Source organism: Myotis yumanensis, unplaced genomic scaffold (genome assembly GCF_028538775.1).
Source record: "Myotis yumanensis isolate MYYU_CA2020_CCGP unplaced genomic scaffold, mMyoYum1.0.hap1 SCAF_17, whole genome shotgun sequence".
NCBI lineage: Eukaryota > Metazoa > Chordata > Mammalia > Chiroptera > Vespertilionidae > Myotis > Myotis yumanensis.
The window spans coordinates 23,643,424-23,658,054 of NW_027223768.1; the positions used below are offsets into that span (position 1 = coordinate 23,643,424).

Here is a 14,631-nt window from a genome sequence, read left to right on the forward strand (position 1 = left end):
GAGGCCATGTTCAGGATTCTGGACTCGATCCTAACGACGAGAAGCAGACAATGCTTTTGAAGTAGAAGGTCAAAGGATTTAACTCTGAGGTCGTTCAGTGATTCCAAGGGTCCTCTCTACCTATTGGGGATTCTCTCTATGGGTAAATTATTTATTTTCTGTAGGGCAAAGGGGGACCTATTTCTTATAACAGCAGTGCTCACCTTGTTCCCAGCGGTTCTCAGGAGAAGACGATGGACATTAAGTCATTGAATAGCAGATGCTCTGTAGCAGTTGTGAAAATGCTGCTCTTCATCCCTTATCCTGTGACCCCAGTAAGTCGCACCTATGGAATATTTTGAAGCAACTGGCAGCCCTTGCTCAGGGCTCGGAGCCATTAACAGTAGACACAATTACGAGATGACGGTCTTCATCTCTCTCTCCTAGCTGCCCAGTCACTGACCGCTCGCTGTCCCTCCTCCCAGGATCAGGAAGTTCACTCTTGAGCAGGTCAAAGTGTATCTATGGCAGCAGCAGCCAAAATTTTAGGACAATTGACTGACTCTCTCTCCTGACCCAGCCCTGTGGATCACATTGGCTAAGAGTATCTACAGGGACCAAACATGGTTTAGTAACAGGCAGCTTTCCATACCCTTCACTCAGGGCCTCTAAGTACTTGGCTGACTTTGTCGTGTTCTCTCACATCACCATTTAAGCGTTCTTCCACGGAGCCATCAACCCAGGGAAGGTCACCTCCTCCCCACCCTCTGGAATCCTTCCACCGAGCTCAGGAACCAACAGACACAGTGTCTGGCACTGAATTGTTTGGTTTGGCCAGGGATGTTGGCACAATAAAGCCATGTTCTTACTGAGCGTGGAGGAATTTTTTTAAAAGACCACGACTGCTTAATATTTAAACAGACTGTTCACTGTTTAAAGTATGGCATTTTTCCACCTAATGGAGAAACCGAGCCGAAACTGGTTTACAATCCAGCATTGGTCTTCCATATGGCTGAGTGTGACAAATGATGTCATTCATCACAGATATGTGAGTCACCAGCCGAGTGAGGAAGGGTTCCAAATGCAGGTTGAAAACAGTGCTTTCTCTTTTCCAGTGTGTGTTTGTAGTTTGTTTGTTTTTTAAGAGTTTCTATTCTAGGGCCAGGCACCTATAAGCTAAAAGCCCACCAAGAGTATTGGTAAAGGGTGTTGCCCTGGCTGGGACTTGGTAGTGGCAGCGATGGCATGTCTGTTTCTCGCTCGTGCACTCATTACCTCTGAACGTGGCGTTGCTTTTCAGGAGTGGCCGGAGTGGGTACCCTTCGATGAGTCCGCTCTCCCCCCAGGAAATATTCCAGCTCGCGTGTATGGACTCAGCCGATGACGGACAGTTCCAGGAGGAGCAGGCTCTGGTGAGTGAATGAGTCACAAGACTTCCAAACAGTTCCCTAGTTTGCTGATCCCTCCCACTCTTTTTCAAATTTGATTTCATAGCCACAGTCCACCAGGAAAACCCTTTCTGTTCTCTCAACCAAGGACCCTGGGAGTTTCCTGCTGTCTCCCAGGAAACATGGAGACATGTTTCATGGCGGAATTTCTCATGTTTCCTGCAAATGCTTCCTCCTTAGGTTTTACCATCTCAAGGGCCCCTTATCTGCTGGAGGAGTTTATGTTGCTTCAGGCCAAGCCCTATCCATTAATGCCTTGGAGCATTATAAAATCTTGTCTTTGATAAGGAGTTTTAGGAGAAATCATCATAGAATGAATGGCACCCACTGGGCAGCTTAGCATAGTCAGGGATGCCCCGCCTCCTGGAGAATTCAGGGTAGCCTGTCCAAGAGGGACAGTGTCCACCAGGAGATGCGAGAATCTCTTGCCTCTGCAGGTTCAGACCAATTGGCCACCATTTTAGAGGGTCAAATGCATTCCGAGAAGTCCCTAAAATCACTTTCCTGAGCCCAAAGTTTTTCATTAGCATAAATTTTCATTAGCATAAATGGTGAAATTCCCAAGAAGCCTACTGAGTCCAAGTTAAGCTTGAAGAAGAGAGGACAGGTTAAACTTCAGCTTTGATATTAGCAAACCCTAAACTGCTATTCTCAAAGATAACAGACTTGACTTACCATTATTCTTAGCTCAGCAGCCGTGAAATTCCCGCCGAGATTAGAATCACAGCTCAAGTGGTTATTGCCTGGAGAGAAAAAGACAAAACCCAACATTTGCAAAAGTCCAGGTAGACAGCTTGTACTGAGTTCCATGCCACTTGGATTATAATTCATCTGTGTTTTTCTCCCCCGACCCCTCCCCACTGCTCCTGTGTACCCCTGAGCTATCCTGAGGGGATGGTGTGGGTGGAGAGTGACCTGCATGTCTGATGGAATGGGTACCTGTCAGAGGGAGCAGAACATTTCAGTAGCTCAAACAAATGGGTGATTCTTCTCCTGGGGTTGCTGAGTCCAGGGAGTGTACATGGTTGGGTAGGGGAGACAGCGAGACCACACTCTGACTGGGATCCCAGCATGTGAGTGCCTGAGGGTATTCTTGGCAAGATGGGTGGGAAGCCTTGGAGCAATTATCTGAGCAAATTAGCACCAAGGCCCAGAGACTAATTGGTACTGATAGCTTGATCCTTAAAAGGGCCTCTCAGCATCTTAAGGGTTGCCTGGTGATGTGTCTGGTGGGGAAAATCTCAATAATGTGTCCTTTCTTTTCACAGGGAGATTTCTTTATTTCTGCGGGTTCCCCCCGGGGCTGAGCCGTAGTGCCAGGACTTTTGGATATGTGTTCATCTCATTGTCAGTACCGGTGTCTGTGATTCAGGTGTCAGCCTGTGCTCCACACTCACCACTGTGTACTCCTGCCCATCCCTCGGGGGCCCTGCTCTACGTGCTGAGGCGTGGCCATGACGTGTGTATGTGTGTGTTGCACCACCTCTGACACTCGTAGACTGCAGTGTTGTTACCACATGTGTTTCGAGTCAGACTTGTGTACTATATAAAGCATGTCCTGCATACACTGACTTCCTCAAGTGCACACATCACAGGTCCTGGGATGCAGTCCTCCCACAGACACTGCTCAGCCAATGGTCATGGAGGCTGACTTTCAGCAGCGCCCTACTCAGACACCGGTGTTTTTAGAGTGTCATTTCCAAAAATAGCTTTTTTCTGGTATCATCTCCAGATGTCTGAGATATTCCTAGGTCGCTCTGTTTGGTGAGCCAAGTAAAATTTCTGAAGCAGCTCCACTCTCTCTGGAGTGACACTAGCCATCTCTTTAGAGCAGGTGCATTTGCCAAACTGACATTCTTTGACCAGGAAAATAACATAACAGGGTTGGACAGGACTTTAAAGATAGTCACTCCCACCTCCTAATGCTCTAGAGTGGCACAGTCCAGTACAATAGCCATTGCCCTCATGTGACGATTGAGGGCCTGAGGTGTGCTCCAAGTGGAAAATGCATACCAATGTCAAAGACTTTGATACCCAAAAAGTGTCAAATGTCTCATTTTTTTACATTGATTATATATTGGCATGAGAATATTTGGATATATTGGGTTACATAAGTATATTAATTTTCATGTTTTTTAAATGTAGTTACTAGGAAATTTAAAATTACATAATTGGTCTGCATTATATTTCTATTATATACTGTACCAGTCTAGAGCATCCCTGGCAGATGTCCACCCACCACATTTTTTTGAGATGATTCCAATCATAAGAAAACTCTTTGCTAATAAGATCATGTGTTTTAAGGTTTGAGAAAATACATTTGACATCAGATATTTCTGACTTTAGAATACTGGTTTCCATATCGTTGATAAATAGCTTCTTAGGTTAAAAGAATAAACCCAACAGTACCAACTCTCAAAAAGTATAATGTTTTTATATAAAGCTATAAAATCTGAGGCATTGCTTAGTGATCTTTACCGTTTGAGACATCTGGTATACCATATATCTGCACATATAGACACACACAACAGACCTTAAAGATGCAAGTCTCTCTTCTAAAAGCCATTCTTGGTGTGGAGGAGGCAGGATCAGCCACTGGAAATGAGAAACAATGAGATGGAACCAAGTCCCACAAGCTTGGCTGTGTTTATTTCCAGGAGCCAGAGTTTAGTGAATTAAAAAGCGTGCAGCCCTCTAACCATGGCATCTACCTTCCTCCGGACACCCAGGAGCATGCGGGATCGGGGAGGGCATCCTCTATGCCACGCCTGACTGTGGATCCCCAGGTAAAAAGCAACCACCTACCATATGCAGTGGCATCCTGGGCTGTATTGAATTGGTGGGTTATGGAAAAACATCTGATATTTTCAGGTGAGACTTGGACTTGCCCTCACCCCTTCCCTGTGAGCAAAACCTGGCTCACGGGCCTTCTCTCTACAACCTGCTCCTCCACACGTGCTTTCAATGGACCCCTAAGCACAACAGCCTAGATAGCAAAATTCCCTCCAGATGGGCGCAACATCCTCCAGACTCAACCAGCCATGCAAGAAATATTTCCCAGGATTTCTGCTGTGTATTTCTCCTTCCTTTTCCCTTTCCTGGCTCCTCAAGCACGTAGGCAGTTACTGAAACACACACAGCTCCATGTCAGGACTGTCTGTCCTAACCAGTGCAGGCCACGCCTCATTTCTTTGTCTGTTTTCCTGGCTTCTTTTTTCTGTCTGTCTGTCTTACATTAAGTTTTGACAGAGACAAGAAGTTTACATGGATCTGTTTTTAGCAGCTGTAGCAAAGCAAAATGCCCAAGGTTAAGGTTGGAGGTGGGATGGATGATGGAGAGCAACATGTTCCTAGTAGCTGCTCCATTACAAGGTCTTCTGCATTCTGGTGCTGTAGGACAGGCCTTCTCTGGCGAACGCCCAAGCCCAAGCCATGCTTCTTTCATGGCACAGACGTTTTGACAATTGCCCTCACATATTCAAAGTGGCTCAAGATTCAGAGCAGGTCCTGGCTGAGTCCCTGTGGGAGGTGGCTTTATGGGAAGCTTGCACATTCCCTCCAGATGGGCGCTTGCTCTCCTGAGCATAAAGGGGAGACCCTGGACCAGTGATGTAAAGACCTAACATAAAGACACTTTCCGCCATAGCCTCCTCCATCTAAGGTCTAAGCAAGAGGGATTCAAGGGTGGTCACAGTTTGCAGTCTTCAGCCACCTCCGTCCCACTTCTTTCTTTTAAACCCATTCAGTGATTAATCCCTACCTTGTTTTCCTCGGGGGGGCTCATGTTTCCAGGTAGTAACAGACCCCAGCTCCATGAGACGTTCGTTTTCCACTATTCGGGACAAGCGTTCAAATTCCTCGTGGTTGGAGGAATTCTCCATGGAGCGAAGCAGTGAAAACACCTACAAGTCCCGGCGCCGGAGTTACCACTCCTCCCTGCGGCTGTCAGCCCACCGCCTGAACTCGGACTCGGGTAAGGAGGTCTCCCCTGTTCGCCTTTCGGGCTCCTGCCTGGATGGGCAGGTTCTGGCAAGGACTGGAGGTCTCTGGAAGAGAATTGCGATGAGGGTTAAGGAAGGGTGCTCCTTACCCAAGGGGTCCCGTATCTGACGCACACCCTGAAACAGGCCCAGGAAGTTCTTCCTTGCAGACGTCATTAGAATTGAGGTTCTCAGAGGGTCTGCAGAATGCTTGGGGTTCCTTGGGAATGTATTAGAGACCCCTAACGGGCTGGGCTTTAAGCACCGAGTCCACTTCAACCCAGAGAGTGCTACTCGGCATGGTTTTGCGTATTGGAGCTTTCTTATTTTGCTAGATGAACCAAGATTTAAAAAGCAGTGACTTCCCTGTATCATAGGGCCAGTAAGCGGCAGGCTTGAGACTAGAACTGAAGTCCAAGGATTCTAAATGGCACAGCTGAGGTCATGCCAGGGTATTTAGTTCATAGCAACTTCTTAATTTCCTTCTGCTGCTGTCATCTTCACCCCTAAAGTTACAAACCCATGTTCAGGACATAAAGGGTAGCTGGACCCTTTTGTTGGCAACGATTCTAAACTGTGTTGTAGCTTTATGCTACAGCAGGAGCAGCAGGAGAGAAATGATTACATCCTTGGACATGCACGGCTTCCCGTGGCAACTCGCACACTCACCTGGTAGCCCAGGGGTGATTCTCTGGCCTTTCTCTCCCGTCTCCCTTTCAGATCACCTGCTGACACGCCCGGAGAAGCCAGGGCCTTGGGTGCCCAGTCCCAGGCTCCGAGACTTCTCTTTCTTTTCAGAGTTGTGATCAGTTGCTTTTGTCATCTTTCCCAGGCCACAAGTCCGACACCCACCGCTCAGGGGGCAGAGAGCGGGGACGATCGAAAGAGCGAAAGCATCTTCTCTCCCCCGATGTCTCCCGCTGCAACTCAGAGGAGCGAGGGACCCAGGCCGACTGGGAGTCCCCAGAGCGTCGCCAGTCCAGGTCACCCAGTGAGGGCAGGTCACAGACGCCCAGCAGACAGGTGAGCATGGACAGGAAGCCAAGCCTCTGCAGAAAGACCAGGAAGGGTGGTGGTCATTGACGTTAGGTCCAAAAGGGGGGCACCCAGCAACCACACAGACCTAGATGCTGTGTGCTCTAATACGAATTCACAGAAAACCAGACCGCCCCCCAAGAAAGACAATGGTGTCTAGGGATCATTCCACTCCTCAGAATCTTGAGGTACAGAGTCCCAACAAGTAAGTTCACAAATGTCTCAGCCAGATTTAGAGGCGAAGGATGGTCCGTTAGCCAGAAAATGTTCATGGATCAGTCACGTGAGCCTTGGTACGAGTTGGAACAGTGATTCAAGTTCATTTCCCTGGCTGTCAGCCTCCTTCCAGCCTGTTGTAGAAACACCAGCCTGTGCCTAAGAAATAACTACCAGAGCCATTCTCTGGCCTGCTTTCCTCCTCACGACCACCCCCCACTCCCACCCCACTTCACCCGAGGTTCTCAGAGCCCGGATGGGAGGCCCGCTCGACAGCAGTGGGACAGTCAGGACCTGGGGAAGTGCGCTTCTAGAGCGGTGGTTTTCAAGTTTTTCGTGCAGAAGAGAATCCCCTGTGGCTTATTAAAACGGCACACGCCTGGCACCTTGAGGAAGCTGTTTCGGTAGTGAGGCCCGCCGCCCGGGATTCTGCACCGGGAGGGACCCTTCCCCGGGAGATTTGGAGCCGGTGGCTCCTAGGTCACACACACCTTGAGAAACTGTCCTGCAGGTCCGTTTACTAACACCTGAGCCCAGGGACCCTGGGGAATGCCTGAGCATGTCAGGTAAGGCCTGAACCAGCAGATGAGGGTGTAAATCAGGGGTCCTCAAACTTTTTAAACAGGGGGCCAGTTCACTGTCCCTCAGACCGTTGGAGGGCCGGACTATAGTTTAAAAAAAAAACTATGAACAAATTCCTATGCAGACTACACATATCTTATTTTGAAGTAAAAAAACAAAATGGGAACAAATACAATATTTGTATTTGCACGTGGCCCACGGACCGTAGTTTGAGGACTCCTGATGTAAATAAATGAGGCATGCGGCCCGTTGCCCGCGAGTTTGACATGCTTGGTGTAGAAGCTGATGTTAACCTCGGGAAGCCAATGAGGACAGGGAGGCATGCCCTTCCCTCAGACACACTTCCCAGGCGAGCAACCCCCGAGCATTCGTGCTCCTCTCAACACTTTCAAGTCTGTCTATCAATGGGCCACTTGTTACATAGGGGGGGGGCGTGGGGGGGGCAAAGTAAGTTTACAGTTGTTCGTATGGAAAATTAGTTTCACGTACTCACAACTGGAAACCTGTTTGCTTTGCCCACGCCTGTACATAGAGCTTCCAGATCCTTGCTACTCAGTGTGTGTGGGCCGTGGACAGCAGCGCCTGGGAGCCTGTTAGACATGCACAGTCTCAGGCCCCCCCAGATCTTCTGGGCCTGGACCTGTAGTTTAGCAAGACTCCCAGAAAACCGAACCCAACCTGTATCACAAGCTGACATGCCCCAATCTGAATGGTATTGGTGTCTCGCTCTCCTGTCATCCCTGCATCGATGTGACTTGGAGCAGAGGGGACTCCAGCCCAGACCCCTTCTCCAGGGCTTTCTGGAGACGGTTAGGGACCTTAGCAGGGCCCCAAGCAGGGAGCATGCCCAGCCCAGTCTCACCTGCCACGTCTCTCCTGCTGTACAGGGCACGGGCTCCTTGAGTGAAAGCTCCATCCCCTCCATCTCTGACACCAGCACCCCAAGACGAAGTCGTCGGCAGCTCCCACCTGTCCCCCCGAAGCCTCGGCCCCTCCTGTCCTACAGCTCGCTGATTCGACACACGGGAAGTATCTCTCCCCCAGCGGATGGGAGCGAGGGCGGCTCCCCGCTGACCTCCCAGGCTCCGGAGAGCAACGACGCCGGCCTGCCCGAGTCTTCCAGGCCCCCGCACGGCCACCCCTCCCCGCAGCGCTACATCTCCGAGCCCTACCTGGCCCTGCACGAAGACGCCCAAGCCTCGGACTGCGGCGAGGAGGAGACGCTCACCTTCGAAGCGGCTGTGGCCACCAGCCTGGGCCGTGCCAACACCATCGGCTCAGCCCCGCCCCTGCGACACAGCTGGCAGATGCCCAACGGGCACTATCGGCGGCGGAGGCGTGGGGGCCCGGGGCCGGGCATGATGTGTGGAGCAGTCAGCGACCTCCTGAGTGACACGGAAGAAGACGACAAATGCTAGAGGCTGCTCCCCCCCCTCCGATGCATGCTCTTCTCTCACACGGAGAAAACCAAGACCGAATTGGGAAGCCAGTGCGGCCCGGGGGGGAGGAGGAGGGAAGGACCGTGTGCTTATCAGAGGAGGAAAGGACCAATGGCAATCAGTCGAACCCACCAAATTGCTTTACTTCCCTTTGCAAGATGGGCACTGCCATAGTTCTGCCTCTTTGCTGGGGAAAGAAGACGAGAGAACATGGAGGGTGGCCCCTGGAGAGGGGACACCGGGATCGCTCTGCTTCCACTGCCCCTTCCCACTTTTCTAAAAGCCGTGGAGGAAGTGAGCTGGCCTGTGTCCATGTCCATTGCCCTGCGACGCCCGGAAGCCTTTCTGGCCCATAATTGGGGGGAGGGGGGGGCGGGGGGTTGTGGCGACCCTAGGAGGGGAGTCTCCTCCCTCCCTCACCAGCTCCCCACCAGCACCATCCGCTGGGGCCACTGCATCTCACGCGTCACCCTGGGGCTGGCTTCCCCAAAGAAGCACAGACTAAGTTCAGGAGCATCGGATGCCAGGGGTGGGGCGGGGAGGGAGGGGTGGCGTGGAGGGGTCAGGGTGCTGTGGCAGCAGCAGCCAGGGCTGGTCTGGACCAGCAAAGCCATAGCCCAGCAGCCCACGTGGAGGAGCGGTCAGAGCAGCGGTGCTGGGGCGGCAGGCCTATCACGCGCAGTAGGTGCTTTGAGTGTTAAGAGGGGCTAAGGAGGTCCCCCAGGGTCCACAGACATGCCTGCGGCGCTGGTAAGGGTGGTGTGGCCAGGGCCCCAGCTGATGAGAGCGGGGTCTGGCCTTAGGCTGGTCAGAGGGAGCCCTGAGGGCAGGGCCATGTGGCAGGAGCACCAAGGGCCTCAAGGCAGAGTCTGTTTTCCACCCAGAATAGAAGTAATTCCGAGTGGGGGACAGTGCTGCGGCAGGACCAGCCCATCCTGGCTGGCAGCCGTGGGCCTTTGGGCCCAGCCTTCCCTGCCACTCCCCCGAGGAGACGGTACGTCTAGTAGGGACTGCGATAGAGGTGGGAAAGGCTAGCACATTGAAACAGAAGCATCGGTAAGAGTCAGAGTTTACCGGGATCTCCTGCGTCTGCCTCGTGGCGGAGGGCCCGTGTGTCAGGGTACGTCAAGGTGATTAGTTAATATACCTCAGCTGAGACCTGGGCTGCAACTTCTAGTGAAACAAACTCTAATGGGGCCTTGTCACCCAGTGTGACAGACCGGGGCCCTATTTCTCTGGGCCAGGACTGTGCTGTACCCCCTCCCTCCCAGAGTAAGAGCTGAGCAGAAGACAGCCTCAGGCTCTCCTTCCTAACCCCCAAAACTCAGAAGCATCAAGGAAAATAGAGCCCTTACTTGGCAAATCTGTGTAATCGTCCATTTGACGTTACGCATCACTGTCTCGATCCGGTGGAAATGCAGTCCTCTTCAGGCCCTCCCAGGTCCCCCAGCACCTTACAGTGGGTAGAAGGGTCCCCTGCAGAGGGGTGCAGGCAGGGCCCTCCTTTCTCAGCCAGGAGCAGAGGGAGCCTGCTTCTCAGAACCCTCCAGAGGAAGGCGCAGGCCCCTGGACCAAGATCCAGTGGGTAAGCACCCCTAAACTCCACGACCCCTAAACGACTCGCCTCTTGGGTAAGGAGCAGCCAGTGACTTATTTCTCTTAGAAGGAGCCTCTGTTTCCTTTCTTTTTTCGGTTGAAATAGAAGTAAGGCATTGCCACATCAGCTCTGAGAAGCCAAATTCATCCCTGAGGCTGCAGATTCCTTTATCGTGGCCTTGCCTTCTCATCTAGATATTAAGGGAGCCTCATGACCCACCGTCTGCCCCCAAACCAAAGTAATCCCAGGGTGGGAGACCAGTGAGGCAGAGAGAAAGGCCTTCCCAGCTCAGACCCTCTCCCACTCCTCCCGTGAGACCAGGAGGAGTTGGGGATGCAAACAGGACTCTACAGGCATGCTGGTTACATAAGACTCTGATGCTGGGCCTTGTGTTGTTCGAAAGGTTTCCTCTGCTCAGCGTCATTTCATGCCAAAGTGTTGCTAGGGGCGGTTTGTGTGCACAAAATCGCTTTCTTCCACCTCGGAAATGCAGCTCTCCCGTGGGCCAGGCCTACACCAGGACTACCATTCTGAGCCAACGAGTCTATTGCATTGTTTGGCGAAAGGGAACTGAAGTGATACCTTGAGCCGTCTCAGTAGTAGGGGAAACTCGGGTGGGCAGAGCAGTTGCTGGGAATGGAACCTGCCTGCAAACAGCACTGCGAACACTAAACGTGCTGGCCAGGGAGCCTCCTGGGCACCTTAAATGCACACCGGCACGTGAGTCCTGAATAAAGAGGCAGAAAGCACCGCAGATACAGTCCCCTGACCAACCACCTGGGTTTTTCTAGTTCCAGTGAACTTAGGAACGCTTCCATTCACCTTCCCCTGACCAAGAAATCAGGTTTCTGATCCCTTAGCCTGCATTCGCCCTTCTATCCATACCAGAAAATCAAAAAATTTTCGGCTAAGTCACGGGACTCATGATCATAATCGTCTTATAAAAGTTTCCTTCCGCCTCTGAAAGAACATATACTCCAACCGTCCCTCAAATAATCGGCCAGGATATTTCAGGGTCTCAGATTCTGCCTTTTCGCTTTCCTGGGAAGAGGCCCCTTCAGATCGCAAAACCCATGCTTGTATTTGGATTCGAAATTAGGGCAGCATCTTGAGAAATTGCAAGCAACAGAGGACGAGTGCTGCTGTTGGAGATACACAGCGTGATAACATTGAGCACTGTAGGTCCCTTCAAGAGAATCTTCAGCTGTATGTCCAAATGTCCATTGTGATATTAGTCCTTAGCATCTCCTCAAAACAAGAGAGAGGGAATGAGAAAAAGAGAGGAGGGGGGTGTGTGTGTCCCAGACTCCCAGCAGGGCCTTCAGACACGGGATGAACTCTAGATGCCAGATCCAGGCTTCCTCTTAGCCAAGATCAGGAAACATTTATTGCACCATAAAGGAGTGGTGGTCTGTCCATCGTTCTAGCTGAAGAATCCATTTCTATCCTGGGCTTCCCTACTTCGTGTCCTTGTGGGGTTCTGAGATCACTGAGAACGTTTCTCCGAAGCTGAACTCCAAATGTTCTGAATTTTGCCCTCCCTTGACTCTGAGGCCACAAAAGAAAGACCCCCCATATTCCATAAATCTACCAGCATCTCCCTTCCTGACTCCCTCCCACCCCCTGCAAAGTGTGGTAAATAGTGCCCTCTGTTCTCTATCCCAGCATTGTTTTGCTGCATGCTAACACTGGCTCAGCTCCTAAGATGGCTAAATCTACCCGATCCAAGCTTATTTGCTGACCTGCCTCTGCTGTCCTCACTGCTACTGGACAATGCTTTATTCTCATGAAATGTAGGTGGGAACTCGCCAGGTGATCTGAAATAGTGTAAGGTGCTGGATTGTTCGGAGGAGTGGGGAATGTGTGTGAAATGTCCACAGACGCAATGAAAGCCCTCGGCAGGGAAATTAGGTCTCTCCGGGCATAATGGAACAAAATTTAATAATTTGGTTTTTTAAAGAACGTTCTCAATTTTTCATTACATTCTATTTCTAAAGCCTGCTCTGGATGTCTTGTTTTTGGACAGAGTATTTCTTTAGTGGGTCGAGCCAGGGATAAGTTGAGAGGTGCTTCCATTTCTCAGCCTACCTACAATATATTAGATGTAAATATTATAAGGTTGTATTAAAAAAAAAAAAGGCAGGGGGGGCAGATAGTTAACCTAACCTACCTTGCAGGGATCTGTGAGACTTGAAGGTTAAGGAACTTTGCTATTTTTATCAGCTTTACATCTGCTGTGTTTTGAGATCCTCAAAGGCCTGGCGTAAAGAATGGTGGTGAGGAGAGGCACTGCCATGTCTTGGGGTAGACTCTCTCTCACTTGCTACACACACATCCTACCTGTTCTTCCCTCCTGGATTCTGGGACACTGAGGACATTAAGATGCAGAAAAGATGGAAAAAAGTGGGCCCCTTGTAAGTGGCCAGTCAGGGCATAAACAGTTTAACTCCATTCAAAAGCCCCATAAAGAATCAGGTCCAGGTTCAGATAACTATATATATCCACACTGAGACTCTCAACAAAAACCAAAGGAAATGAGCTCAGCAGTTGGGACCTAACCGATCCATGAGGAGATCCCACATTCACAAGCACGGCCTGGATTAGCCTCTTTTGTCTTTTTTGATTTTTGATCTTTCCTCTCTGAACTGCCTAGTACACCGTAGCGAGGCCTAACCCAGCGGAGCAGCAGCCGATGGCTCCTCTGCTGGCTGCGGTCACAGGCTCGGCTACAGACTGCCGGGGTCCCAAGCTGCTGCTCACCCAGTCATGGAATATGGACGTACCACTAGGGGGGACAGAAGCCTAGGGACAGAAACAACCATCTTTGGTTTCTGATGGCTACCTTTTTCTTCCCTTGAATCCTTTCTGCTCCGACCCTCTGTGGCTTCTGCATCCCAGAGAGATCACTCTAAGCCAAAGATGATAGATTCGCAGGTTGTCCCAACTACCCAAAGGGCCTGGAAAGCTGCTCTCACAGAACTCAAGCCAGTTGAGAAGTGAGAGTGGACTCAGCAGAGTCTAGTCGCATGGCAGGTGAGGCTGGTGCCCCAAGCTGCCCCTTCTATTTTTGTAGTCTTGCTTCCTTCTGCTCTCGGCCCCAAGCTAATAATAGGGGGGCTGGTATCTTGACCTTCAAAATGCAGAAACCGATTTTATAATAAGCCATGCTACTATGTAAATACGTTGTTCAGGTTTGAGTTCTAATTTCTGGGAGTTGAGTAGATCAGGTAAAAAGAGGTAAGGGATGTGTGTTTATTTTTATTTGGGTTTTTATAATAGATCTGCTCTACAAGGTCCCAGAAGGATAAATGTGTGCTCTGCAGTGTTTCTAGGAATTAATTCTTGTCCAATTGAATGATGTACCAACTGAGTCAAAATCCCAGGTTATACACCACCAACCCCCTCTTCTCTCTCGGGCTTTCTTTTTGTCTTTCTCCTTTTCTCTCTGTTTCTCTATCCCTATCTCTTTGTCTCTTCTCCTTCTATGGACTTAAAATGTAATCTAGATTAATGAAAAACTTCCAAGGAAATAGTAGAATGAATACAGAATTTTTCAGGACACCTTTAACCAATAAATACACAGCTTGTGTCTTTAGGAGAAGATCAAACCATTTAAAAGCAGTGTAGTAATTGGGTAAGTGAAAATTATTGGGAGTCAAAAGTAAAACATTATATTCTAGCCTTCTATAGGCACTTGTGCCTCCAGCAGGGGTATTCCATCTCTACTTTCTTTCTCATGTTAGGAAACTTGAAATTTTCCTAACTTGTGGCTAGCTCATGGGTGTGTCGAGTATTTTTAAGTTAATAACTCATCAGTTAAAGCTCTTAGTCTCAACTTGAAATCAACTTGAAAAAAGCCTGTAAAATTCTTGGCATTGCTATGAACATTTAATTTTTTAAAGAACCTTCATGGTTAAGAGAACCCACATCTAGGATTTGCTTTAATTTCCCATTCTATCCATTTCCCCTCTTTTTTCCTTAGCTTTCTAACCAGGACAACTATCCAGAATTTTTTCTTTCTGAGTCCAGGAAGAAAGCTGAGTTTTCATGCTCAGAGCTTCCCACTATCTTCTCTTTGTGGACACGTAAGCTGATCTTAAATCAAATAGCCACAAGCTAACACTAAGGCTCTTCACCAAGACCTACTCAACGGAGGAAATCCGAATAAGCCTGCCTCTCCTCATTCTGCCAGCTTGTCAGAAATAGGAATGGATCGCTCTCTCTTCTGGAACCAGGTCCCAGAATGTTTACCAGGTAGTGCCACTTCCACCTCAGTTCACTCAGAGGGGGGCCTAAAGCAAACTAAATCAGACAAAACTGCCGAATCCAGATCTGACCTTATTGGGTGACTCACT

At 49.9% G+C, this 14,631-nt stretch overlaps 1 protein-coding gene and 1 long non-coding RNA gene across 4 annotated transcripts in view; one reads left to right on the forward strand and one right to left on the reverse strand.

Moving 5' to 3' along the window:
- CACNA1E (calcium voltage-gated channel subunit alpha1 E) overlaps positions 1 to 9,200 on the forward strand; it is a 383,585-nt gene extending 374,385 nt beyond the window's left edge. The window contains exons 46-50 of the mRNA XM_070397384.1: positions 1,280 to 1,391; positions 4,085 to 4,213; positions 5,220 to 5,400; positions 6,240 to 6,430; positions 8,128 to 9,200. Of these exons, the coding sequence (XP_070253485.1) occupies positions 1,280 to 1,391; positions 4,085 to 4,213; positions 5,220 to 5,400; positions 6,240 to 6,430; positions 8,128 to 8,658 (1,144 nt within the window). The 3' untranslated portion in view covers positions 8,659 to 9,200. The remainder of the gene's footprint in view (positions 1 to 1,279; positions 1,392 to 4,084; positions 4,214 to 5,219; positions 5,401 to 6,239; positions 6,431 to 8,127) is intronic.
- LOC138996293 (uncharacterized) overlaps positions 1 to 14,631 on the reverse strand; it is a 268,742-nt gene that overhangs the window by 1,849 nt on the left and 252,262 nt on the right. For all 3 annotated transcript variants that reach the window (XR_011468745.1, XR_011468744.1, XR_011468743.1), the window contains exons 3-7: positions 6,077 to 6,456; positions 5,188 to 5,473; positions 3,961 to 4,022; positions 2,103 to 2,170; positions 204 to 1,388 (exon numbers count right to left, since the gene is read on the reverse strand). This is a non-coding gene — a long non-coding RNA (uncharacterized lncRNA). The remainder of the gene's footprint in view (positions 1 to 203; positions 1,389 to 2,102; positions 2,171 to 3,960; positions 4,023 to 5,187; positions 5,474 to 6,076; positions 6,457 to 14,631) is intronic.